The 25951-nt window shown below is 38.7% G+C and overlaps 1 protein-coding gene across 4 annotated transcripts; it reads right to left on the reverse strand.

The window, feature by feature from the left end:
• Positions 1–1968: 1968 nt before the first annotated feature.
• TMEM62 (transmembrane protein 62) lies at positions 1969–24489 on the reverse strand. Of its 4 annotated transcripts, XM_065065903.1 has the most exons (15): positions 24110–24174; positions 21413–21511; positions 20863–20974; positions 19607–19744; positions 18449–18494; positions 15323–15464; positions 13112–13236; positions 12849–12971; positions 11833–11988; positions 10252–10411; positions 8470–8583; positions 7456–7540; positions 5771–5875; positions 4793–4911; positions 1969–3956 (listed from the first exon to the last, which is right to left on the reverse strand). In XM_065065903.1, the coding sequence occupies exons 2-15, from the start codon at positions 21467–21469 to the stop codon at positions 3630–3632; spliced, it is 1809 nt and encodes a 602-aa protein (XP_064921975.1). In that variant the 5' UTR covers positions 21470–21511; positions 24110–24174; the 3' UTR covers positions 1969–3629. The 4 variants fall into 4 exon arrangements, with proteins under 4 accessions (XP_064921975.1, XP_064921974.1, XP_021142922.1 ...); XM_065065902.1 differs by lacking the exon at positions 21413–21511 and having other exon boundaries at positions 24110–24489; XM_021287247.2 differs by lacking the exons at positions 21413–21511; positions 24110–24174 and adding an exon at positions 23815–23838.
• Between the last annotated feature and the right edge of the window lie 1462 nt (positions 24490–25951).

The following is a 25951-nucleotide window of genomic DNA, read 5'->3' on the forward strand; positions in this document are numbered from 1 at the left end:
GCCGTACGTCCTGCTGTTCCCACACCCATCCTTGCATTTTCCACTACACTGAAGGCCAGGATCTCCTTCCTGGGGTCACTGGGTTGGACAGGCCTTCACCCATGACAGTTATAGGAAATTATGCATGGCAATGGCAATCCCCTGGAAACTTCCCTCTGCAAGTTTTGCACAGCTCTCAGAGCACTGGGGTAACACACATAAAATGATCTTCTATCTTTTTCCTAGTTTATGTTAGACATTTCACGGCATCTTGGATGTTCATTCACCAATGAACATGAGAATTCCTTCATAAGCAAGCAGCAGCATGAAAAATGGCACATGCTTTTTCTGAGAAACTTTTTTTTGAAAAAAAGAAGAGAACAAAATGTATTTGAAAGCCATTATCCGAATTATTTTTCTTTCCAAATAATTAAGTGTCCTTTTAGAGTACTTTCAAATGGGAACTAAGTATTTTAAAGAAGGTCCTCCATGAAGATTAAAAAAAACCCACAACCAAACAAAACCATAACCAAATAACAAAAATCAAACCCTGCAGAGTATTGTAACAGAAGCGTTTATCCTATGAAAGACTGATTTGTCACAGATGATACTAATGTTCGCCAGCAGTATGTGAAATACTTCAGCAATCTGGTTCCACGATCTGCCGCTTGCTTTGCTCATTTTGTGTAGCTCTGATTTGTCCTCCTCGTGAACAGCTTGGAAAGGATATTCTTGACTTCAGAAGACCTCTGTGTTCTCATGCTTACCCCAGAACAGCTGTGCAGTACTATTTTAGAATAAAGAGAACTATATGCCAGAAGTAGTCAATGCCAAAGCTGTTTCCTTCTATTCAAGTAAAAAAGTTAATAAGTAAAATATTTTAATCCACAATTCATCCATAAACTGGAAAACCATGGAATAAGCCATGCAACACTATGAAAGATCTCACACTGATGCTAACTGATGTAAATGCTAAAATACATTCCAGCACTATACTGTGTTATCTTCTCAGCAGAAATTCTGCCTCTCAGCGAGTCCAAGAGCTTCATTTTGAAAAAACCAAACCCAGGTGATTCATCAGGGTGACACAGGGCCCATTATCATGGGAATGTCTTCTCTCTTCAGTCCACCATGTTGATTTGTGTCTTCTGGGCACCACAGACCAACGGAAGAGCCAAGGCAGTTTTCTTTATAGGTGGCTTATAGATTCATCATATCTACCTAGTTGTCAGAAGTTTGTCCAGTTATCACTGGTTCATTTAAGAGACTGGTGATTCATTCTGGGAGATGGGCTGTATTTTATGAAACCAATTTATTTTGTTTTAAGGGAAAACATACTGTATTGTGATTTTTGTTACCCATAGTCAACTTGAGCAACCACTTACCTAATATGATAAACGCAGCTAAATAAAAGGTTTCTAAGAATTTTCAGTCTGCTGAGATACAAAGAATTTTAAAAAAACTTTAAGAAGGTATTGGTAAATAGTGTCTTCCTGTGTTAAAAGTATAAAGCTCTGGAAGGAAAGTTGATATTTTCCTGCTAAAGGTTTTAGAATATTGGAAAACTGTTTAAGAAGGAGAAAATCTGAATTAACATGAGACAAGGGAAGTTTTAGTTGTCTGTTAGGCAAAAAAGAGCTGCCATAGCTGTGGCTGTAGAGCATGAGCACTTGCAATGCAGGGTGGAAGTTTCTGAGATTCTACAGTGTGCTCTTCACTGGGATACCAGGGCAGGAGAGTCCCTTCCTCTCAAATTTTGTTACATCATTTCCCACACATGTATGTAACTCACGCATCAACCATGTATCAGAGCGTGTGATTCTTATTTGGGTCCCTGGTGCCAGGGATAGCACATCTACAAATAAAACATCTTTGCTCACCACACTATTAGCACCAAGAGATTAACAGAATTCCATCCATTTACCCAACACAACCCATGGAGCCAAGAGGTAAATATTTGACAGAATAAGATTTTTAAGTCCATCGACATGTAATTACACTGAGATTTTATTACATTTCAATCAACTGCTACTACCACAACCAAAATGTCTCATTTCAGAACAGGGTCTTGTCACAGGGTATAGATATGAAGTATTTTATTGCCACTTATTATGCTCCCTGATCACATATAAGTAATTTGTGAAATGTCAGCGTTTTTTTTTTTCAGTTGTATTTCTCACAAGTAAATTTTGTGCCCTGTCTCTTCGATTTTCTACCAACTTTGCAAAACAAACTTATGTAGCAAGAAATGACATTCTGTATTTTCTTAACAGTGTATTTAACTTACACAAATGAGAGTGGTTACTCTCTTTCCTATTGTAAGTCATTGAAGAACAGGAATTAAGGAATGGGAAAACTCATCTTTTAGAAATAACAAAAAGTCTTAATTGTAATCAATATTTTCTTCCAATTTGATTTATTTTCCTGTGTGTTCTACTGCAGTCACTGCTGGTTTATTTCTAAGGTGCCATAAATAAGTTACCCCTCTTTTTTCTTGAGGAGCCATAAATAAGTTACTGTAAAATTACCTAAAGTATTTTAAATGTTCCACTCACAGCAGACTTGCGAAGCCGGCCAGTGTTCTCCTTACTTTATAGATAAAGGCACCTCAACTTTCTTGGCTCTGGATCGCTACATTCTTCATAAGTGTAACTGTTATATCGTTTTTAAACTTAGAAAAACTGACACTAAATAAGTTTTTCTACGTCACTCTTCAGTGCGTTTGACTGAGACCCAGAAATGCAGCCCTGACCCCCTCGCTTACAGGATTCCTTTGGGCTCTCCCATCCTGAGGACATTGTCTCCATTCTTTGCTTTAAAGCTGAACTCTGACTACAGCTGGGAATCCTGGCAACACTCATCATTCACTGGCCTTTCACTGGTCAGGTGCGGGAAAACTGGCAGCCTCAGCAGTGGAAAACAAAACTACTTCTTCCCGGAGAGAGAGCATGTTAATTAGCCATTTGACAAGATCAATAGGCCATGGCTCAGGTAAACATAAACACAAATACACATATACACACCTAACAGCCTATAAACTGCTTATATATATCACTGTGCACTGACAAAGTCTATAAGCGTAGGACTCTTACTGTGAAGGCCACCACAGCACCTTTGCAATAACCACCACTTCATAAAGACATCTGGCATAGTCTTGTAGTTAGTCTTGTTCAAATAGATGTAAATAGATGTAAATCTCAAACCCTGGAGCTCATTATCAAGATCTATGCTCATTTTCTCCAGCACTATAAAACTCAATAATTTAATGAATTAGAAGTATTTTACCATTCATGGTGGTAATGAGCAAACATTTCCATTTTTTGATCCATACAGACATACCTATCTTCTGTATTACAAAACCCCCATTATAGAAATTATTATACCATTTACTGTATACTGTATTAACATATAATGTATAAGTGTGTTATATAACATGTATTATACAGTATACTGCATATGTATAATACAATAAAAGTATAAAATACATATTGTAATACATTTATGATTTAATACAGCTCTGTACCAGTGCAGGTGCAGCTTCAGATCTTACCAGCTAATGGTCGGGCTGTATGGATTTCCAGCATCCCAAAACTATAGATTGCGCCTTCACAGTCTGTGAGTCAAAGAACTTTGAATACTTATGTTGTACGTCAGAAGCTCTGAGAGTTTTTCATTTCTACTCTGTAAGTTCTGAGTGCAGATGATTTCAGTGTCCAGGTTTTATAAATCAGAGCGGAGGCCAGCACCACCAGCCACGTTCTCATTGGGGAGAGGAAGAAAGCCAAGGTCCCGTAGGTTCGCTGCAGGAAATAGCAGGAATAGACCTGCCAGGCCAGAAGGAGGGTCATTGCCAGGTGAACGAGCACAGCTGTGAGGCGTCGGACGTGACGGATGTGAGAACGGAAGCTGTGACCCTGGCATCGCAGCAAAAGGCACCAGCACAGATAGGCCATTAAGGGCAGGTTGAAAAACAACATCTGAAAACAAGAGCAGAGAAAAACAAGACAATGAGCAAGCCAGGTGTTCTGGGTAACATACCTGAGGGCATGGAGCACATAAAACCATCCTATTCTAAGTACTGAGTACAATCCCCAGAGCTGGAACCTCAGGATGTAACTCCAAGATGCAGCTGATGGAGCTGAAGCTGCCTGTGCCGCAGCACCAGGTCAAGCATTCCTGTGCCCTCCTTTGCAGTGGGAGGCACTGACATGCATCTGACCTTTCTTGGAGCCGGCTCAGGGAGTCTGACTTGGCAAAGTACTAGCACAGGAAAAAAGGAAGGTCCTTATGTCAGTTTAGCTCTCTGACCCAGCTCAGTGCAGTGTCAGACAAATGTTAGCACTGGCATAACAGAGGGACCATAAAGGAGGCAACATTAGCTTGGGTCTGGTTTACATGCCAAGGAACTGCTCCTTCTCTTTCAGGCTAAGGGCAGCTGGAAAAACTAGAGGGCAGCCACGTCAGACTACTGGAAGAACTGTACTCGGGGAGTGACACCTACTGATCTGAAAGGTTATTTAGAAAAAAAATTAGAGTGGTAAATCTGTAGAGATGACTTCTAATCCAGACATCCAGGGAGTCCAACGCAACACCAAACAGAGGAAAAGAGAAGTTTGAGAAAATAATGCACAACCTTCCTTTTGGTCCTTTAAATTTGTAGAAAGGTAAGAAAGAGCTGTTGTAGTCAGGCATGGCCACTCATCTTCTCTATCCTTCCAAGAAACCTTACTTTATAAAACTATTACCAAAAAAAATCAGGAAAAAGGTCCCAGAAGAAAGCAGTTTGTCAGCCTTGATTTTTATAAAAATGTACCTGTAAAATGCCAACCGCAAATGTCAGACTGCCCTGTAAGAAGGAACCACCGACAAACACTCCAAAGGAAAAACAGGCCCCCATGTGGCCATCTATCAGTTCACCTACAAACCACGGTCCTGAAAGAGAAGAAACCAAACATACAGCACCATCAGACAGTACAATCTAGACATGGCCCTTTTGCACATTGCTCTTTGTACTGCTGAGCACAAAATGCTTAACAGGGGAAAATAACTTCTCTGTTGCTGGTCTATAGCAATAAGCCTAATGTTTTCATCTTCAACAAACAGCAATCTGATGAATGTTCCTGATGTGAAGATACCATGGTAGACCACTGAGCTGTGGCATGCAATGAAAAGATGATTTCATCTCTGTGACGATTTTCAACACCACATATAATGTTTTTCATATCGGAGAAGCAAAAAGATAGATCCTTTCAAATGCTGTCCTTTTCCCAGAATTACAGTCAGAAAAATTAAATACATGGTCATGAACAATTCCAGCACGGCTGAGCTTAGAAGTGAAACAGGCAGGCTGCACTATGTTGTGCATACTACACTGACTGCCAAGGAAGCAACTATTTTAGCAACATCATATCAGTGGAGAAATCAGCTAAAATTAATAGCATCAGAGCTGAAATGTCTTAGTAACATGTCATGTGCAATGTACCTTCAATATACTCATTTTACACCAAGGTACAAACAGATCTTATTCAAAGAATAAGTGAAAACAAATTAAATTTTTAAATACTCACCTTGCTTTCAGAGTAATTTAATGTGTTTAATTAATTCTAAGACTTCTAAGTTGGGCTCTTACAAACAAACCTTCAGTCTCTTTGAACATTAACTTTTCAAGTTCCACATAGATTTTGTAGCTTCAGTAGATTCTCCAAGATGTTAGAAGTCTCATTTTTTATCAGGATCTGATGTGTCATTTAAAAACACTAATTTATGTCCTCCAGTACTCTAGGTTACTTACCCAGAACAGTGTATAAATTCAGAACCAGAATGGAGTAATAAAAGATGTTTGTTTTACTGAAGACATGAAGGGAATACGAGGTCAGAGTAAGTAATCCTGGCTTTTCTAAACAGAGATAAAATATAAGAAAAATACACTTGATTCAGATTGCAACACACACATATATATGTATATATATAAAATATTGGTCTTTCTGAAACAAATCTGTACATTATTTACTCATTCTATAAACAAGAAATACAAAATTAATATTTGGTATGTCTACAGAACAAACACAAGGGAATTCGTTTCTGCTATTACTGTGATAACTCAAAGGCACCAATAAATATAACAATCTATGTTAAAAACAGCAGAAGAAGCTGCCCTTCTAACTAAGTACACTTACTGTAAGTAAATAGAACTGAATGACCATTCTATACCCAGAAAATTAAGTTAGCTAGAATGAAAAACATGGAGAAAGTTCATACTAAGTGAAAAGTAAGAGATTCAAAACAGTAATTGTGCAAAGGCAAAAAGGCAGGTCAGCATGGACTAGATTAACTGGATTTTCTTTGGTTAAACCTACTTGGTGAGATCTGATAGCAACTCAGATAAAATGAAGGCTAGGTATTAAAATGGCAGCATTCTGACAAGCGTGTGATGTTGGCAAAAAAGAGCACTATTAATTTTCTAATGGAAGCAGACAATTCATAGATTGAGATCGACAGAGCCTTCCTATAAATGCTGGTTTTTAGAGTTTCACCTATTATGTGGCTGCCGTTCTCACAAAGCATTAAATCCCCAGAGGACAAGTTTGACCTTTGGAAATCAACAGCTCTAACAAATTTGTTCTCTAATTTGTAAAACATTTGTCACAGTCTACAGGGACCTTGCTGATCACAGAGTGCCAGCTCTTTTCATTTTTAGTTGCCGAGTTCCAAAAAAGGCCACTGAAAATCTCTTCTTCTATGTAAGCAGTTGCTGTAGGATGCTGCGTGATTATGACTATAAAGGAAGGGACATACACTGACATGAATAGGAAGGGAGGTGGCTTCCAGAAAAATCTCATTAGTAAGGTGTGGTTCAAACAATTGTCTAAAGAATAAACACCAAGAGCTTAACAGTATTAGTTTTAATTTACCAGATTCGTCACAAACAAAGTATCAACTTAGGGCAAAATTGATCTTAATATTATTTTGAGAATGACCCAAGCCTGTTCATGTTCTTTGCAAAGATTAACAAAAATTATTTTTGTAGACAGAAATCTGTTTCTCCACTCAGGTGACAGATAATTCTGTGCCAGCTGCAGTGAAACAAGCACACATACAGAACTAATACCAAATAAAACATTCCTTTCCCTACGCATTGGATTCTTCAGTGAGAAAATTAAAATGAAACCTTTAGACTTCAATTACTTGGGTTTTTGTTTAAACAAAGACACCTGATTAAGTTTTTAGTTTTTAATTTACTTTACTTGATATATTGGAGGTTTTCTGGGTCCCCTTAAAAGTAGAATGGCAGTTTCGGAGAACCCAATGAAACCCCACAGTACTAGATGCAAAATGCATATGGTGATGAACAGCACAATTACTTAGATACTGTTAGCATACAGATAAATAGTAAAAAAAAAAACCAAAACAACAACAAGCCCAACGAAAAAAAAAACCCAAACCAAAACAAACCCACAGACAAACATCGGCTCATACCTTTGAGCGCTGGCTTTTGGAGGTATCTGAAAATAACAAGCAAGGCGACCTGAATCAGCACAATCAGTCCAAAGAGCACACGAGCCTGAAAACAGAGTTTTAATTCTAAGCCAGCCCTGGAGCAGTAGCTGCCTTTGAGGATGCCTTATGCACATGGATAGGATGAGACAAAGATTTCTAACTAAAACACATATTCAAAGCTTGACGGTGTAATTGAACTGAAGAGTCAAAATAAACTTAAGAGTTTCTAAGTTATTTGACTTGTATCTTACTGACTTGAATTCAGCTGGATGGCTGAAAGTGATAGACCTGGATCTTTCCAAAATGAGGTGTGTAAAACACATCTATTGAAACAGTGTAAACACACTTCCTATGGAAAACATCTGAGCACTGTACTGAATAGAACTGCAGTTCAAGACATTGTGGACAATATCGGTTGCTGATTAACCAGACTAACATAATTTTGAGCCTATCATGATACTATCTACAGTCACGTGGACTGTCCTATGTTGTTCTATAAGTGCACCTAAACTATTATGACATGCCTTCTTGGCATGTACTGAGCTGTAACACTTCTGGATATGACCTGGAACTAGGAATTTTGCCTTCCTTTTCACTAGAGCAAGCTATAATGTCAGCAGCTGCTGTGAGACTTTTTCCAGCATTCCTACCAGGACACATATTGCAACAGATCACAGTGAAGTTTTATTTCTGCTACCTCCAGTAGCTTCTTTTCTATTTCTTGCTTGCACAAAATGTGGGTATACCTGTGCCCAAAAATGGACAATTGTGACTAAAGCCATGAAGTCAACTGTTTGCATGAACCATTGCCGCACACTCACATTTGAAGTGTGCAATTTGAGAATGGAAACTTGAAATATTTGTGAAATTCTAATGGAGTCATATCTGGAAAAAGCAAAATGTATTCAAGCCTATCAGGAACTAGGAAAATGCCTCCTGCAGTCTCCAGGGAAACCAACACAGAGTGACAGCTGTTTTGCTGAAAGTACTTACTAGAACATAGTGGTCAGTAAGAAGAATAACAGATTGCAAAAAGCCAAATCTAAGAGAGAGGTTTTCTTCCATTGCAAATTTATGGCCCCGGGTGCTAATTCTTCCTGCAGCATCCTAGATTGATATAAAATAAGAGAGCAATTAGATACCATTAGTGCACAAAATATCTAATTGAAGTTGCTAATTATCATTGCAGCTTTTCTGGAAAGATCCAATTGATGCATGCATGTCTGGTATAATGCTGTATTAAATACGTTTACCTACAAAAGATTACTTAGTGCGAATTTCGTAGTTTCAAGTAAACTGATTATTCTAAGTTCATAATCTAAAAGTGCTACGTATGAAGTAGATCCTGGTCGAGATTCAGCACCTTGTGGAAGGCAGTGACTACTTATTTGCCACCATCACCACTTGTTTTCTGAAAGCTCAATTCTAGATAACAGATTATCTTAAAATATTTTGAAGCTTTGTTGTGCTTCTTTTCTGGCATATTTGATAGAAATTGATATTGATAAACAGTAACACTGCTACATTTGTTCAACAGTTTGATATTTCTGCATGTGTAACACTGGCACCTTACCTTCCAGTACATATAAAATGGTTTATTTATAGTAAAGGATTCAGTATGTTTAATGTGATTACAGATGAGACAATATTTGGACAATCCTAGAAACTATATACAGCAATTGTAGTATTCATATTTTCTCCAGGTACCTAACTCAAGTTAATGCTTCATTCTCCTCGCTTATCCAAAACTATTCAGTCACTAAATGTAATAGTGATTTATGACTGAAGGGGAAAGGAAATTAATTTTTTTAAACCCCCATTCAGTTATCTGATAACAAGCCTGTATTTGCAAACAAACTACTGCTCTGCAGGCCTGTATAACCCTCTTCAAAGGTTACTCAGTTTTGTGCATATGCTTTGATCATCATCACAAAAATACAAAACCAAAAACGAAACCACTCATGAAATACAGCTCTCAAAAGTAAAGCATCACAGAAATCAGTAACAAGCGAGGGGGTAGAACACTGGCCGCACAGAAAGGCCATTAAAAAATGGCAGTATCGTTCTTGTCCTGTGAGAAATAATGCCTAGCTGGGTTCCAGCAAGCAGGACAAAGCTGGCTTTCCCATTACTATTGTGCAAATGTGCAGAATGTTAGAACAGTCTGATCGAGTTCTTTGAAGGCCACTTGAAAGTACAAAAATGAAACGTAGTACCAAGAACAGAAGCATTAACTGAAAAACATTTTTTTCACCCAGTAATCTAAAATCAGTTAGGTCTGACATTCTGGGAAACAGAAACTGTGTTCAGTGCCAGCCTGTAAGAGATCATGTAAGGAACTTCAATTATAATCAAAGACAGCATTCCAATCTTCCAGCTCTAGTTCCTTTGCCTTCTGAACTAACATGATGCTACTTCCTATTTTCTTTAAGCACGATTATTTTTCTTCCAGGGCAACCTTAAAAGTTGTTGCCTGTTACTCAAAATAATTTATTTTTGACCAATTACTTGCTCCTTTGTCATGCCCTATTATGTTTCTCGTGAAAAATAATAATCCTTTCTTTTGTCCAGATGCTTTATGAATTTTTAGTGCTCAGCAGTCAGCGTTTTTTAAATGTAATAAATCCTTTGGGTTTTGTAATCAGACAAATATGGAAGGAAGTCTGTTAGTCTGTCATCATGTATTTTGTCCCTAGTTATGTAGATACAGAAGGGTGATGGAGCAGACGTGACAACATAAAATTTCAGTACAAAGAATGCCAACAGGTCCTTTACCTGGACAGTCACATCTATGTGATGAAACCCTTCACTGTAGTTTTGTGGACTCCACCTCAGCACGTAGAGAGGGCCAGACACCTGATATGCATTCCCCAAGTGAACTCCATCTATATAGACTTTGACGGAGATAATGGCAGAAGGAGAGAAGGCCAGAATTCTAAGGAGTAAATAAACAGCAAAATAAACAGATTTGTTACAGGACTTGCAGATTGTCATTATTTCCTGAAGAGAAGTCCCTAAAGATTACACTACTTTGTACTTAAAAGCTAGAAATTAAACTGGTGAAATATCTGTAGGCTAATAGTAATGTGGTAGCTCTTTCCTACAGTTAAAACCAGAAGTTTTGTATGGCATTGTACAAAAGAATAGGAGAGATTTGTGGAACAGACGAAAAAGTGGCAGAGATCCTCATGTCTTGGCAGAAATAATCTTAGAACTCTTGCTGTCAGAACATTTGCTAAGGCAAGTGGGATGCATCCTCCTGCACACATGCAAACACAGAATCAATACTTGTAGATACCTTCTCTCTATCTAAAGTCCTTTGTTGCTGGGGGTGGTTGTTTTTTCTTTTTATTTTGTTGTTGACTTTTTCTTTTTTTCTTTTTTTTTTTTTTACTTTTTGCTAGTCAGAATATAATCTTTCAGTCTTTGTAACTGAATTTATGAGAAATGGAGTGGAACGCAAGACTGGTATTACAGATCTCAGACACCAATAAATGCAGTATCACTTGGCAGTGCTTATATTCAGAGAAATCTTAATAGTAATACTAATACAGACTCAATATATTGCACACAGAATTTCTTTCATTTCTGGTAACACAAAAGGCATTCCAGAGCATGTTTCAATCAAGTAAGGGAGTCTCATATAGTTACGGTGAACAATTCTACCTGTTCATATATTTAATACAATCATAAGAATGTTCACATAGGGTTCTCAGTAGGAAACTGGAAAGTAGATAGACTTAGTAAGACACTGCTTCCTAACTGAAAAGTATGACAATCTTCTTTTGATTGGAATTCTGGGCATGCAATAGACCCATATATTTAATACATATTGGTCTAACAGGAAATATAAGATGTTGGAAAAGGCACAGAAATTTTACATACAAATAAAAAAAAAAAAAAGAAAAGGTAGAAATAGAAAGACAGAGAGATTTAAAACAAATATGAAAATTGGCAGAGGCTGAAGATGTTTTTATAGATGCAGGTTGTATGGAAACACAAGAGGCTAAATCTGAAGTGAATAGAGAAAACACTTAGAAAAATACACAGACAAAATCCTGACATCAGCAGAAGCAATGTGAACATGTGAGATTAATAACATGGATTACATGGTAACTGCATAAATCAAACAAATATGAATTACTACTATATGATCTCATTTTATCACAGATATGACACAAAGTGACCTCTCAGGAACAATATTACAGAGAAAACTGACTTCTGACAACAGTGGACACATGCATCTAAAAAAAAAGGTTTTGTGTATATACATGTAAATATAGATGTACATTACAACCAAGACGCCAGCCATTAAAATATAGTCAAATATTGTGAAATCTAGAGATGACAGGGTACCTGATATGAGTGGAATGAAGAATTTTCACTAGTGGTTCATGAGCAGAACTGCTGTAGAGGAAGGATTTGGGATTGGTGATGAGAACTACAGGCCATTCTTCAAAGTTAAGATCTACAAAGCTAAAGAGGTCATGATCAAATGCAAGGATCCGGTACCTATCATGAAAGGGAAAAAAAATTGTTGATACTCACTACTGCACACACAGCTGATCTCCATGCTTCCCAAGTTCCTAAAGATAATGTGTTTGTTTTATTTTCCATTTATTCTCTTTTGTAGTCGATCTTGTATTAACCAACTCCACTGTATTAACTGTACAGCTGGTTACCTCTGATCAGGTTCATTGATTATCAATCACTGAAGCACCACTCAAAATTCCAAATGCCAAGAATTATTGAATTTTGTAGATGAATCAGATAGACTAACGTTATGTTAGAGAATTCAAACATCATGTACATTACTACAGTGGCTGGGTAGGTACTCTAGTATGGACAAAGACCCAGCGTGCTCTCTTCTTGTATGCATGCATTTCTTGTATGCATTTCTTAGGATTACTGCAGAATAAAAGTTAGTATGCTACTATACATTCCACACGGCATTGGACACTTTCAATGTGCTGTTAAAGTAACATTTCTCAAGTAGACTTCTTTGTCTCTAAAATTCTAACAACTGGTGCAGAGCATGGGTATTTTGAAGTAGTGATGCTGAATTTTATTATAATACATTTTATTTGTCTACTCTGAAGTGTAAATGCATACTAAATTGATGTTTAGATGTCCTCTTTTTAATTTCTGAATATCAAGAATGAATAAAAAAATTACTTAATTTACTAGCACATTGTTGGTGTAGGGAAAGAAATCCCACACCTACACAGAGAGACATTTTTCAAAAGCATTAACAGTAATAACCAGTCAAGCAGATCTAATGCTTCTTTCAAACTCTCCAAGCAGCATGAAAAGGAGTCACAGTATAACCACGTAGGCTCCATATAATAATTTGCTGACACAGTGTTCCTTACCTCCTATTATCCATCCAGTCTCCCAGTTCGAGTTCCAGAGTACCACCACGGTGTTGACTGTGCAGAACTGGCATCAGCCCACCCAGTGTATGGAGATGTCCACATAAATAGGCTGTGGCAGAACTAAGACAAGAACATAAGAATTGTGATTATTTGGGTGGGAAGAAAATGGCACTGCAGAAAACCTGAAAAGTGACAGGCAAGTATTAGGAGAGTCAAGAAATGTACTTCAGACTGAAATCACACAGGTAAAAAAATCTTACTTCATTAATGTTCGTATTCCTGGGGCTGGGGAGATGATCACTGAGGTGGGAAAATGGCCAAACCAGATAGTATGATTGCTATGCAGACTTTCTGTTGCCATCACCGACAGCTCTTTCATTTGATTCTGAAACAGGCAGGTGTATGAAAGACAAACAAGCAACCAAACAAACATGTTTAGCATTCAGGCTATTTGGAAAGAATAGCAAACAGAAACCAGAAAGAAACTAATGAAGCATGCGATTCTTCCTTTTTTTTTTTTTTTTTTTTTTTTTCCAGAGAATACTCAGTGGCTTTAGGGACCAGTGCATGGACAAACCGTATCACCAGATGTATCCCTAAAATCCAGTGCTGGACAAACAAAGTGGAAACAAGACACTCAGCACCTTCCTTGCAACTGAATGCAGGAAAAGTGCAATATAAAGAAAGAATTTGGTAAACAAGATTTCTATCCTTTCTACTGCTTATTTATACAGTCAAAGAGGACATGCTTGAGTTGATTTTATAAACATCCTTATCTTACAATTATCATCCCTACGATCTCTTGAGTTGCTAGATGGCCTTTAACAGGCATGTCAGACCACAGAAACTGTGCACCCTTTGCTTCAGTCATTTAACTGGATGAACTATGATGCTGAATCTTGAAAATATTACTCAGACATTGCTCTTAAAGTTAAGCAAAAGTAACACTATACGCAGCAGGTAAATTTTCTCTCCTTTACATGTTTGACTTCCAATATCAAATCAACCACTTACTGTCCAGAGAGACTCAAACATCTCAAAGTCTAACAGAGGAGGCAGAAAAACTAAAATCAGAACAGAACACAAATCCACTCTTTCACCGTTTTGCAGATCATCCTTCAGGGTAACCCAGAGAACAGCCAATATATTATTTTCCCTCCTGCCTGAAAATAAACTCTGAAGGGCATGAATAAATGAAACAGAAATAAAGGTATATTAAAAAAGAATAGATTCAGTATACTATTCTGGGTTAATGTAAATGGCTTGTTAAGTGAGATTGTATTTCCTTCACCTTTATGAATTTGGGCTTTAAGAATATTTTTACCTAAGCTATGCAATCAAATAACTGATACAAATCTATTTCATTTTTCAAATTCCTGGCAGAGGTTTAATTCTTAATAAATAGGTATCTACCTTTACCTTCAGTTTTGTGTAAAAATCTGCAAATGATTCTCTCTGGACTCCTGCTGCTGGGCAATTAGCAAGCAAATGCTTGACTTATGGCAGCCAAGGACAGGAGCTCTAGATTCAATGGCATTTCTTAGCTCCTCAAGAGTTCGTCTGCAAATCTACTGCACACACTTTGGTTTACAGTAAACAATGAGAACAGTACTTGGCAATCCTACATCACCTTTCATCTAAGTACCACCAAGCACTTTACAAACCCTCAATTAAATGTCAAGCCTCCTTTAGACAAGATTAGAGGGAGGACATTTTACTTCTCATTGAGACTGTTATCACAGGCAAAATATGACATCTGTTTACCAAAACACCGTAATTCTTTGCCAAGGCTTCTTTCAGAAGAGTATCTCAAGAACAATAGCATATCAACAAACTACAGAGAAAAATCAAAGGGAAGTAAAATGTTACCTAAGATGTTATGTGATTTAAACATCGGGATTAATGTTACTTTTTTCAAAAAAATACCCGATAATTTTTATGATCTCAGAAGACCAGACTTTAATAAATGACACATTTCTTTATAGCATTATCTTTCACATTATTCCATTGATAAGTACAACTCTCTCATCAGTAATATCCATGAAAAAAAAAAAAGCAGCTAACAAACCAAAAAGGAGTGAAATTAGAAAGTTTGGGGCTTTGTGGCTTTGTTTTTTTGTGTTTTGTTTTGTTTTGTTTTTTCTTTAAACTTTACAGCATATAAGGAAATTATCACTCAAGTCTAGCTAAATGCTAAGAAACTACTGACAGTGTCCTTAAAATGTTTAATTTGAAATTTTTGTACTGGATTATTTCTTACGAGAGAAAACACAGATACTCTAATGTTAAGTGACACATTCATTTTTCTAAATAAATGTCCCACCCGCATAATAACTTAAAAACGTAAAGACTCTTTCAGATGAGCACAAATATTTCAGCTAACTCTTCTTTATAAAACAAACAAACCCCACAAACAAACCACTACAGAAGTAAAACAGCCAGCAAAATGGAATGCAAAACTTATTAAATACCATGTTTAAAATTCCAAAGAAATTAAAGGGTCTCTTAGGGCCTGGGGTGAGTGTGGCATCCACACAGATGAATGAATAGTTCCCAAAAGAGGTGGTGTGGATGTAATGGAAAGAGCCATCTTTATGCCAGGCGGAGTATTTCCTGCCAAAATAAAATGGCAATATTGCTGTTAGGAAAGCTGTTAGCAGCAATGACAAAGATGACCTGCATAATACAAGTCCAAGATTTCCTGCATTAGATCTATCTCCATCGTGTTACTGCAGTAAAGTCTCTTCTTGAAATCAATGGCACTGAAAAGTCTGTACTTGAGAGAAAACACACAACACATGTTAAGGCAAGCAGCAGGTGAGCATACAAACATACAAAAAAATGTCAGCCTAAATACATTTTCCATGAACAACATGGTACTTTTTAATGGATAAAGGATAGGCTGACAGCATAAACAATACAAAACTAATAGTCAAGATGACAGAACAGCAAGATCTCCTTAATAAAAGGAGATCTGCAAAGGAAAAAAAAGCCTTTATTGTTGGTATCTGAAAGAATTTTTCAAAAAGCTTTTTTTTTTCCTTTTTTACCTAGAAATATCAAAGAAATCAAGTCTTGTAACTAAAATGATCATGAATAAATCTGAGATTAACTAAAAGTTATTTGGTTTAATTGGGGAGAATGTTTTTCGTTTTCTTTTGGGATTTTGGGTTGGTTTGTGTGTGGTTGCTTTTTTAATTTAAACTCCCTGCATGATATATGGAAGCTAAAACATCCCTGAGTTCAGATGAGTATAGTTTGAACTCAACCACCCAGAAAGCAGTTCATATCACTATTGCTCCACCAATCAGAATCAACAATAAAAATTGCCAGAAAGGTTGACCTGAAGAGAATAAAAGCCAATATATAAAAAACAAGCTTCAGATACAAATCAATACTTCCAATGCCATAAAGACCCTTTCACAACGTTTATTTTTTGAAGCTAATGTTACCTTTATAAATATCATGAACTTCAATAAGAAAATTGGCGGCTCAGTACCATAATCCTAAAATTTCTGCCGTTAGTCCCACTTAGCGTATCTGTAACAGTTGAATCATCCTCTGCTCATGCTATGGACATAAAACAGGAACCCATGTTTTTGTGTAAAAATTCTATTGTATTTCAATACAACTGCTGCCTTCTTTCATTTTAATACATAACGAACACCAGAATGTTCTGCTGAATAAGTGTTTTTCCCTAGCCTCTGTTTTTATATCAGCAAGCTGCAGTGCTCTAAGGGGTACAGCAATGAATGAATTATTCGTTCAGGAATCACATAAAGGAAAACAGACAGTATCTTACTGTCACTCATACAAAAAACTCCCCAAAACAAAAAAAACCCACAACACAACCAACCAACCAACCCCATAAAAACAACAAAGCAAAACAAACACAAACCAAACACAACCAAAACCATTGCCCTTTTGACTGTTTAACTTCCCAGGGGCAGAAGAAAAGGCTTAATTTCACTCTGCCATCTCCTTTCTTCCTAGAGTGTAGCACATCTACTAAAAATTTTCTTAAACTTTATACTTTGTTAATTCATCATTTCAATAAAATTGTCCCTATAAAGACAGTTCTGCCTTTAGCGATGCTTAATAGCTTTTGAGGACCCTTTATGCCTTTCTTCTGCCTTAGAAAGTATGACAAATCTCATTAAAGTGTCTTTATTTTGCTATGATGACAGGCTATAATAAAGTAAAAAACATTATGAGAACATATTTGTTTAGCAAGGGACTGTCAATTAATAAGCAAAGCCTTTTTCACCTGACGCAGAATTTCACTCAGAAATTATTAGGTTGGCTAAAATTCTTTAAATGTTCACCCTAATCCTTTCCAATCCCTTTTGCTATCAGTGCATCTTCATTGTGGAATACAGGCAGGTGATCCATCCATCTTTCCAAACAGTAAGCTTGTCCAAGCCAAACAACAATTCAGGGATGATCGGGCAAATTCACTAGTGCTACATCTTCCCACGCGTGTCACCAGGACCTCTGGTAGCACCATTAAACTAGAGTGGAAGATTGATACTAGACTGTCATGTATCCACATCTGTGGCAAAAGGTACAGGGAGGTGCACTGCACTAGCACATCCAAAAGCCTTGTTAGCACCATGCATTCATCCCTCCATCACAAATCCACATGTGAATTGCACATCCTCCTGCAAATGCAGCTCCTGTAGGATCTATCCCACAGAATTTATGGAAAAATGTATCTGCTTCTGCTGGGCCATAGGGAACTGAAGCAAACTGAACTATCAGATGTTTAATCTGTGTTCTTATTGCAAAGTGGATGGCTTAAGAGCCTGAATTAAAATAGCACTTAGATTTCCAAGTCCTCCTCGAGTTCCAAAGAGTCAAAGATGAAAGCACCACCAAAATTATGAGACAAGATTTTGTGTTCAGATGTGAAGGGCAGAAGAAACTGAGAAATTAAACATGAGTTACAACTGAGGCTACCATCACAATGTACAAGCAAAAGAGCCAGCTGAAGAGGGGAAAGTTTCCTCACCTATCTTCACATTTAAATCTCAAGTGTGTTCCTCAAGAACATTTGTCCAATCATCATTATCTGCTTTTTTTTTTTTTCTTTACCTTGAGTTTTCTAAAATGACTAAGCTGTGAAGAAATGGCTCAGATAAAATTCAGGTCCATATGACATGAAGGGCACTTTTGGACATGCGGAAAGAACATAAAAAATTGAAATTTTCTCTTGCTTTCTTTTTCTTTTTTCATCTACTTTAAGGAGGACAAGCATTCTTTGGGAACACTGGTTTTACAGAAATAGGTCACACACTGTTCTGAGGAAACTAAACAACTAATGGACAGACGATCTCCAAGATGCAGGCAGATTTACAATATACTCAATTACAAAGCAGAGAGGAATAAGAGATAAGAAGTCTCTGCAAAGAATTCTGTATTTTCACAACCTATCCTGCTCTATTAACTGGCACTGGAAAAGAGAGGGGGAATAGCAAATATGATCCCAGACTACAGGAAAGTCAGTGAAAAGGCATGTATGTGATAGCTGAAAACAGAATATTGTTTATTGAGTTTGACCTTAAATATAATGGCATCCGTATGGTAAATAAAAGTACCTGTAATAATTCTGAGCACTATCCAGGTGTGGAATGTTGAATGAATCTGTAAAGGAGAGAAAAAGGAAATGAAGAGACCCTCAGATCAAATTGATTGTTGACCTTTGTATTTTATTTCCTAATGTTGAGATAAAGCTGTCTCAGCAGGCACTGAAGAGCTATTTTTTTTAAACCCCGTATTTGACAAATAGACTGTCTAACTGTGCAGAGAAGACATTATATACTTGATGCAGTTGACCCAAAAGTGGGAATAGTTTTCTCATTTAAGTTTCAATTCAAACGTAAAATTGTGGGAACGTAAATTTCTATTTAGTGGCTAAAACCTAACCATATGTTTCCACTTTGGCCATAAAGCTTTTCAGAAGTTTTTCGGATTGAGTGCATTCTCTGTAACTAAGACCTAACTCATTCAAGGAAAATAAAGTAGCAACAGCATCAGACAATAGCATGTGTAAAACAGACAGCAGCTTGGGGAGGTTTGTTCTGCAAGTGGGGTCCAAGCCTCCATTAAGGCTGATAACAGAAGCCTGATAGGGAAATGGGTGTAAAATGTCACATACAGACTGTATATTATAAAGTATACACTTTTTTTTCGCCAGTGCTAGGCTTTGTAGTTTTGCCCTTCCTGTAATAGCCAGATTATATAGCCTACAAGGTTTTTAACTTGTGTTTGAATGCTTAGAATATAGCAACAACTCATGATGTGTACAAATTTCCATGAGTTCTTTCTATAAAAAGAAAACAAATTTCATTTACTTGCTGAATATACACTACTTTTTAACTTACCTGTGGGGGGAAGCCCGTGAAATTTAAATTGAAACAATTTCTTCAGTAGGGTAAGGTTACAGTTTGCCCTTCCATTAAATGACACAGTACATAAAGTAATGACCCGGAAACTAATGTTTAGAGGTATCTTCTACCACTTGCCAGGCAAAAGCAACAAAAGAAGTCTCTTACTTCCCCGGTACTAAAACTCCAGTAATCGCCTGTAAACAAAATGTGCCCTCAGTAGAGCAGACATGGATGGCAAGCCCTTCTATTTACTCATAGCCACCACTAACATGCTAGTAAGTACTAACACTTTACCACTATAGTCTAACTTGCCTACACCAGCTCTGTAATCAGAGGAAAGGAAGAGATGTTTTCTTTCCTTCTTACCGTGATTCCCTTTGATGTCTATCCACTTGGTTTTTTCCATGACCTTTGATCTCTTCAGGATTGACCAGTAAGTTTTCCATTCTGCTTCTACCTGCTCAGATCCCAGTTTATCTCTTGTTTTAGCATCTGTCAGGTCACCTGAAAGCATACAAAGGTGAGATATGACTAGAAGCCTACACAGTTCACACAAATACTGTGACTAGGCAAGCACGCAATCCAGGCCCCCTAATGTAAGTGGCTGCAGGCTCCTGTGTGCAATCGGGATGTTCCTGTCATCCGGTCCAAGAGGTTGCTGTAACTTAAGTGCCTTCCAATGCACATGCAGCAACCTGTTCAAACATCTATCAAGCACATCACTGCAGCACATTTACCAACACCATGCCAAAGTAAAGAAAATGGTTATGCATTTATTATGCCTGAAGGTTCTAGTCACAGAAGCATTAATTTCACACCTTCTGTATCCCTCAAGCTCAAATTAAAGGTCAAACCACTCCCATTTCTGTTCATATAGTACAGCCTCCTGGCATTGCTAGTTAAGAGATTAGTGGTAACTATTTCTGAACTCTTAACTTAAAAAGCAAGCAGCAGATAAGCAACTCTCTGTAGAAACAAAAGTTGAGGTCTAGCATTAAGATTCTAAAGCCTTGCATATAGTAATGGCTCAAAGTTTTTTCATTTGCTTGCCAAAACAATTTAAATAGCAATAGCAAGCTATTGAGTGAAATGGCAAGACTTATTTCACCTGTCTTGGTATGATATGTTCAAATGGAAAGGAGCGATGAAATCTTATGTTAATTCACAGATTATTTTATTGCAAATGAGCAGGGATTGCTCTGAGACAGGAAATGGCTCTTAATGGCTAATCAGAGACATTGCTCACTTCTGTAATTTCAAATACAAAGAATGACAGAGAATCACAACCAGGCGGACAAGAAGGAAGGTAGCTGCTGGCAAGGACTAAGGTGTAGTGACAAATATTGGGAAACAAGAGTCATATTGCATAATTTTGTTTTTGTTACATATAATACACACAGAACTCACCGTGAAACTCAAGACACTGAACAAAATCTAATTCTCCTGAGTTTCTAAGTTATTCTTTTCTGCTTCTAGCAGCCTATCTTCAGCTGCAATTCAATTTCCATTGCTTAAGATACAATATGGCTTTAAAGTTCTCTATTGAGATGCTAGAATTTTGCTTATTTGCTCTTCCTTTGACAGCACATTCAACAGGAAACTCACACTTTTGAATTGCTCACCTGTTGCTAGAACAAGTGCTGGCTGAATTATATCAATTGTTTCAGAACAGAATTTTTCTAAGTCAGGAGCTCGTTTGGGATCCCGAAATCTACTGATATGAATATCTGATACCTGCAAAAGAGAAAAATGACACACTGTCCCAAGCAGAGGGTTATTGCTGCCCAGCTTGTTCTGCAAAGCCAAGTACATGCAACATAAGAGCTGTCATAGCAATTCATATCAGTATAAGGGATACCGGCAGAAACAGAAGTGGATGACCAGGGGAGAAAAAAGCAGAACAAGCATATGATATTGCATCTCTAATCCCTAACATCACATGTGTATCAAGAAAATGTCCTTAAATCTAAGGACATACAACAACATGGGGAAATACTTAGCTATCTACAGTAAGTTTTGGTGGCTCTAAGTGGCCTGTTGACTTCTAAATTCTGTGAGCTTCTGGTATAATACAGTGGTCTTGTTGCAGGAGAGAATACTAAGCATTTCTGAAAAGCAAGGATAGGTTAAAGTTACCTATTACTAGAAGCATACTGACAACTAATTTAGTACCTTGTGTGACATTTCCATTAGCTGGGTGGAAGGTTTTCTAACATTCTCCTCATGCATTTAATGGAGCTGATGAGTATGTTTAGGTCCTATTCCACGGGCCTTCATGAAAGCAAAGATTGCCCAATAAATGATGATATCACTTGTACATAACTGTAAAAGATGCTGATCATATCTAAATGAAACAGCCAAAGCCTTCACAGCAGAGGAGTCGTATGGGGCAGGATGGGGAGAATTAGAAAAGTAAGATTATTATTATTTTTTTTTCTACATTGTGGCTTTTCTGGTCTGTTCCAAACAAATCTAGAGTGAATCCTTTCAATTCCATTTTCCATTCCACTTCAGTCAACCAATTAATAAGCTATCCTGTTCAGTTTAGACAAATGGTATTTGATGCTCAAAAAATGATGAACACATGCTTATGGCCATCTGATGATATCACTAACTGAGAAAGAAAAACATTAGTTTTTACATTCAGTTTAATACACTGGGTCTTGTAAAGCTTTTTCCGGACATTGCCTGACATTGCCTGAATACAGCTTTTTAATTTAGTCATATCCTTAACTTCATTTGTATTGATATAGTCAAGTTGGTATGAATTAAAGAGTAGAGTAAAACTACCTTAATAAGCCTGATTTTCCACAGAGATCTTCCCACATTTTTCCTCTACTACAATACTAGTTTAAGATTTACAAAACACTTTTCTTGTAAGTTCTAAGAGTTACAGTGTCCTGAGACTTCTGAGAGCTGCAGCTAAGTTCCTGTTATCACTAAAAGCCATGAAATATCAAAATCTTGGGAGTGGAGCTTATTTTTTCTTTGCTTGTTTTTGTTTTAAATTAACTTCAAAAGATGTCCCAATAAAAAGGAAGTCAGTGGACAAAGGGAAAAAATTGTAATGCTCTTATTTAGTTTCCAAAAATGTAGGTAAAAGCCCACTTCCTGCATTTCTTTTCTCTTTTCCCTCCCTCTGACTCCTGTGGAAATTTAGCCTCTCTCACTGCATCATAGACAGTAAATTTCATCAAAATGTGTTGGAAGAGACTTAGGAATGAGAAGAAATCCCCATCCACTTTCCTTACTCAGAGAAGATGTGGCTCAGAAAAGGCAGGCAACAAGGGAGCATTACAACGCCTATAGCAACAGTAGACTGGAGCCAGCTGGCAGAAAGAGAAAAATCAGCTGTAAGCTTGTAGTATATTGAACCAGAGAGCCTATTAGGCACTGGGTAAGAAAGGCAGTTCTGCTATAAGAAAGATGAAAGAGCCATTAATACAAGATTAAAGTACAAGGATTGCAATTTAGTTCAGTTTAAGGAGAGACAGTCCTGTGGATGGGAGGAAAAACAAAGCAGGAATTGCTGGGGGAGGAACCCATCATCTTGAGATCTGTCCAGTGACCTAGGCTAGACCTATGGAGTCACCAGGGAGCCTGAAGCCTGTTTCCCACAACATCATCAGGCACAATGCTGGATTTAGTGCTTAATTAATTTCCAAGTCAGGTCAATGATAAAGCAACTGTTAAAGGGCATGTCTGAAAGAGAACATAACTACTTGAAAGTAAAGCCAAGTCTAAAATTAGGTGTGCCCTGACCTATCCTTGGGAGAACTCCATTTGAAGTAACACAACCAGAGAGAACATGGCGACAGAGGTATGGAGCTGCATACACTGCTTATCAAGCATAGCTCTACAGCTGCTATATGCTGCTGTAGTTGACTCTCTTCAAGATAGCAACTCAAGATAGGGGCTTTATCTACATTAATTCAAGCATATCTTGAAATCTGTTCTGCAGTACAGATAAGCTTTAAGTCACCTAAGGAAAAATTACTGAAAAAAATTACTTTGAAAATACATAGCAATCAGAGAGAACACAAAGACTAATAATATGTCAGCTTGTGCACACAGAGTACTGCCTGCAGCTAATACATTGAGCCAAAGCGTCTTTGAGTTTGATCATAAATGCAAAATAGTAAAAGCAGCCTGTTTGTTGGAAGGAACTGCAGAGCAACCCCAGTGACATCTCAGCCATTGATTACCCGCAAACCTGTGAACAGCTTGAGGTTAGTTATACGCTAAACGCTTCATGAATGCTCTGGGGCCAAGGGTCAGAAAAGAGACCACAGAAGCATCTAGATGTGACAGTTTCTTTCTAGGACTATGCCACTTGGATCTTATGTTCAGCGTGAAAACAAAGCTCTGTATATTTAACCTAATATACATCACTCTTGCACTGGCCCAGCACCTTCTATAAAAATCCATGTAACTATTTTCATGGCCACGTAACTTTTGGAAGGGCAAAGGACAGGCAGAGCTGCATTTCTCACTGGGGTATTAGGTGCTGATGCACTATATAGGCTAGTGTAACTATTATCTGAGTTTTAGTTACCAGTTTCTACCCCTCACACCTTATTTTTGGGGTAGTCGAGTGAGCTGGCCAACACCTGCAACTTCGCATTGACTCGAGCCTCTGGGACTGCAAGGGGGGACAGCCAAGGGGCACAACTACCCGAGGCAGGCGCCGAAGCACCGCCCCCCCCCCCGCAGAGCGCAGCAGCCCCTCGCTCGGTGGCCTCGCACCGCCGCCTCCGCCGCTACGGAGCCCCGAGAAGCGGGGGGCGGCCGTTCCCCAGCGCGGCGCCAACCGCCGCCGCTCGCACCGGCCTGTTGCTCGTCCCCGAGCCCTCCCCGAGCGCCGCTCACCTGCACAGCCCACAGCAGGTTGGCGGCCTCCGCACCGGGGGCAGGCTGAGGGGCCCGCAGCCGCTGACCCACCGGCGGCGCCGCCCCCGAAGGTGCGTACCAATCCAGCAGCAGCGCCACGGCGGCCGCGGTCAGCAGCCCCGCAGCCAGCTTCAGCATTCCGCGCCGCGCCGCCACCATGCGCCGGCCCCGGGCGGCAGCGCCGGCTGCAGCACTTCCGCGTCACGGCCTGCCGCCTGCCGCTCCGCCGCGGCTGGCCCGGAGGCCCGATGCCAGCGGGAGCGGGGTGGGGAGCGCTCCCCTTCTGCGGGCGCTGTTATCTGGCCGGGCTGCGGGATCCGCCCGCAGCTCCGCGGCCGCCCTCGCCCAGGCCGGGCAGCTCTGAGCGGCTCTAGGCCGCCCCCGTGCCCCGGGTCCCGAGCGTGCAGGCTGCTCTGCAGGCTGCCCCGGGGACTGGAAATGCCCGAAAGGCTAAAACCGAACAAACCGGCGCGTTATTTGAAACGTGCGGGCTGCCCTGGTCCTTAGGCCATTTTGGTGACTGAGGAGTAGTACCGTAAGGAGGCCTCGGGCCAGTTCTCCGGTCAGGAACGGTGGGGACAAAAAAGGATGTAAGGAGTGGTCAGTGTCTCATCCCACTTCCTTGCATGTACAGCATGTAAACACCTTTTTTTTTTTCCTTTCTCATTTTCCTTTCAGTATTTATCATAAATCGAAGTAATTGAGTTTGGTTTTTTTTTTGTTTTTTTTTTCTACTAACATACATAAAAGTCTTTCTATGCTGTTTGGAATATACTTTTTTAATATGCACCACTTTAAAGCGTACTATGACAACTGTACACTTTCAAAACGGGCGTGTTATTTTTTGTTATCAACTCTCTGCTTTCCTAACTGCTGCCTGCAGTTGCTGTTGAGGTTTTTTTACTTACCATCTTAAGCATGAGGTTAGCTGAAAAAGTTTCTGTCACTTTACATCCCTGTTTGCTTTGATATTTAATGTAGTATTCTCAAACAACTTTTTGGACTTGGAAGGTTTTAATCCAATATTGCTTAATTTTCATTATCTTGACTCTTCTCATATAATTTATCATAGAACAAAGAGAGATTTAATTTTTAGCAGTGATTGAGAAAACCATTTTTCAGATCTATTAAGTTTCATTAATATATCACACCCTTTTTCAGATGTTCTTGATAATTTGGCTACTCTTTTGTGGGACTGATGTGGTTTAACAGCTAAACAGCACACAGTGGTTTGCTCATTGCCCTAGTCCCGAGGTGGCATGGGGGAGAGAACTGGGGGAAAAAAGGTAGAACTTGAGGATTGAGATAAATACAGTTTAATAGGACAGAAAAAGATAGGAAATAAAAACGATAACAGAATATACAAAATAACTGATACACAATGCAATTGCTTACCATCCACTGACCAATGCCCAGCCTCTCCCCAAGCAGCAGCTGCCCCAGACAGCTTACTCCCTGGTTTTTATACTGAGCATGACATCATATGGTGTGGGATGTCCCTTTAGTGAGTTGGGGTCAGCTGTCTTGGCACAACCCTCTCCCAACTTGTTGTGCACCCCCATCCTGCTCACTGGTGGAGTGGTGTGAGGAGCAGCAAAGGCCTTGACTCCGTGCAAGCACTGCTCAGCAGTGATGGAAACATCCCTGTTTTATCAATATTATTTTCATCCTAAATCCAAAATACAGCACTATACCAGCTACTAGGAAGAAAAGTAACTATACCCCTGCCAAAACCAGGACAGGAACTTAATGCATGTTTACTTTGTTTTTCTCAGTTGCCTTCTGTCTTGCTTGTCTGCTTCCTTCTTCACCACAAACAAC

The sequence above is a fragment of the Columba livia genome, chromosome 5, assembly GCF_036013475.1.
Source record: "Columba livia isolate bColLiv1 breed racing homer chromosome 5, bColLiv1.pat.W.v2, whole genome shotgun sequence".
Taxonomy (NCBI): Eukaryota; Metazoa; Chordata; class Aves; order Columbiformes; family Columbidae; genus Columba; species Columba livia.

What these genes read in the sequence shown, in the direction of transcription:
- TMEM62 (XM_065065902.1), bottom strand. Translation starts at nt 24,289, where the DNA reads ATGGTGGCGGCGCGGCGCGGAATGCTGAAGCTGGCTGCGGGGCTGCTG. An exon ending in TTACTGACCACTATGTTCTA is followed by an intron (nt 7,541 to 8,469) that starts GTAAGTACTTTC and finishes CTCTGTTTTCAG; the next exon opens with GCTCGTGTGCTCTTTGGACT. An exon ending in TTGCGGTTGGCATTTTACAG is followed by an intron (nt 3,957 to 4,792) that starts GTACATTTTTAT and finishes TCTTGTTTTCAG; the next exon opens with ATGTTGTTTTTCAACCTGCC.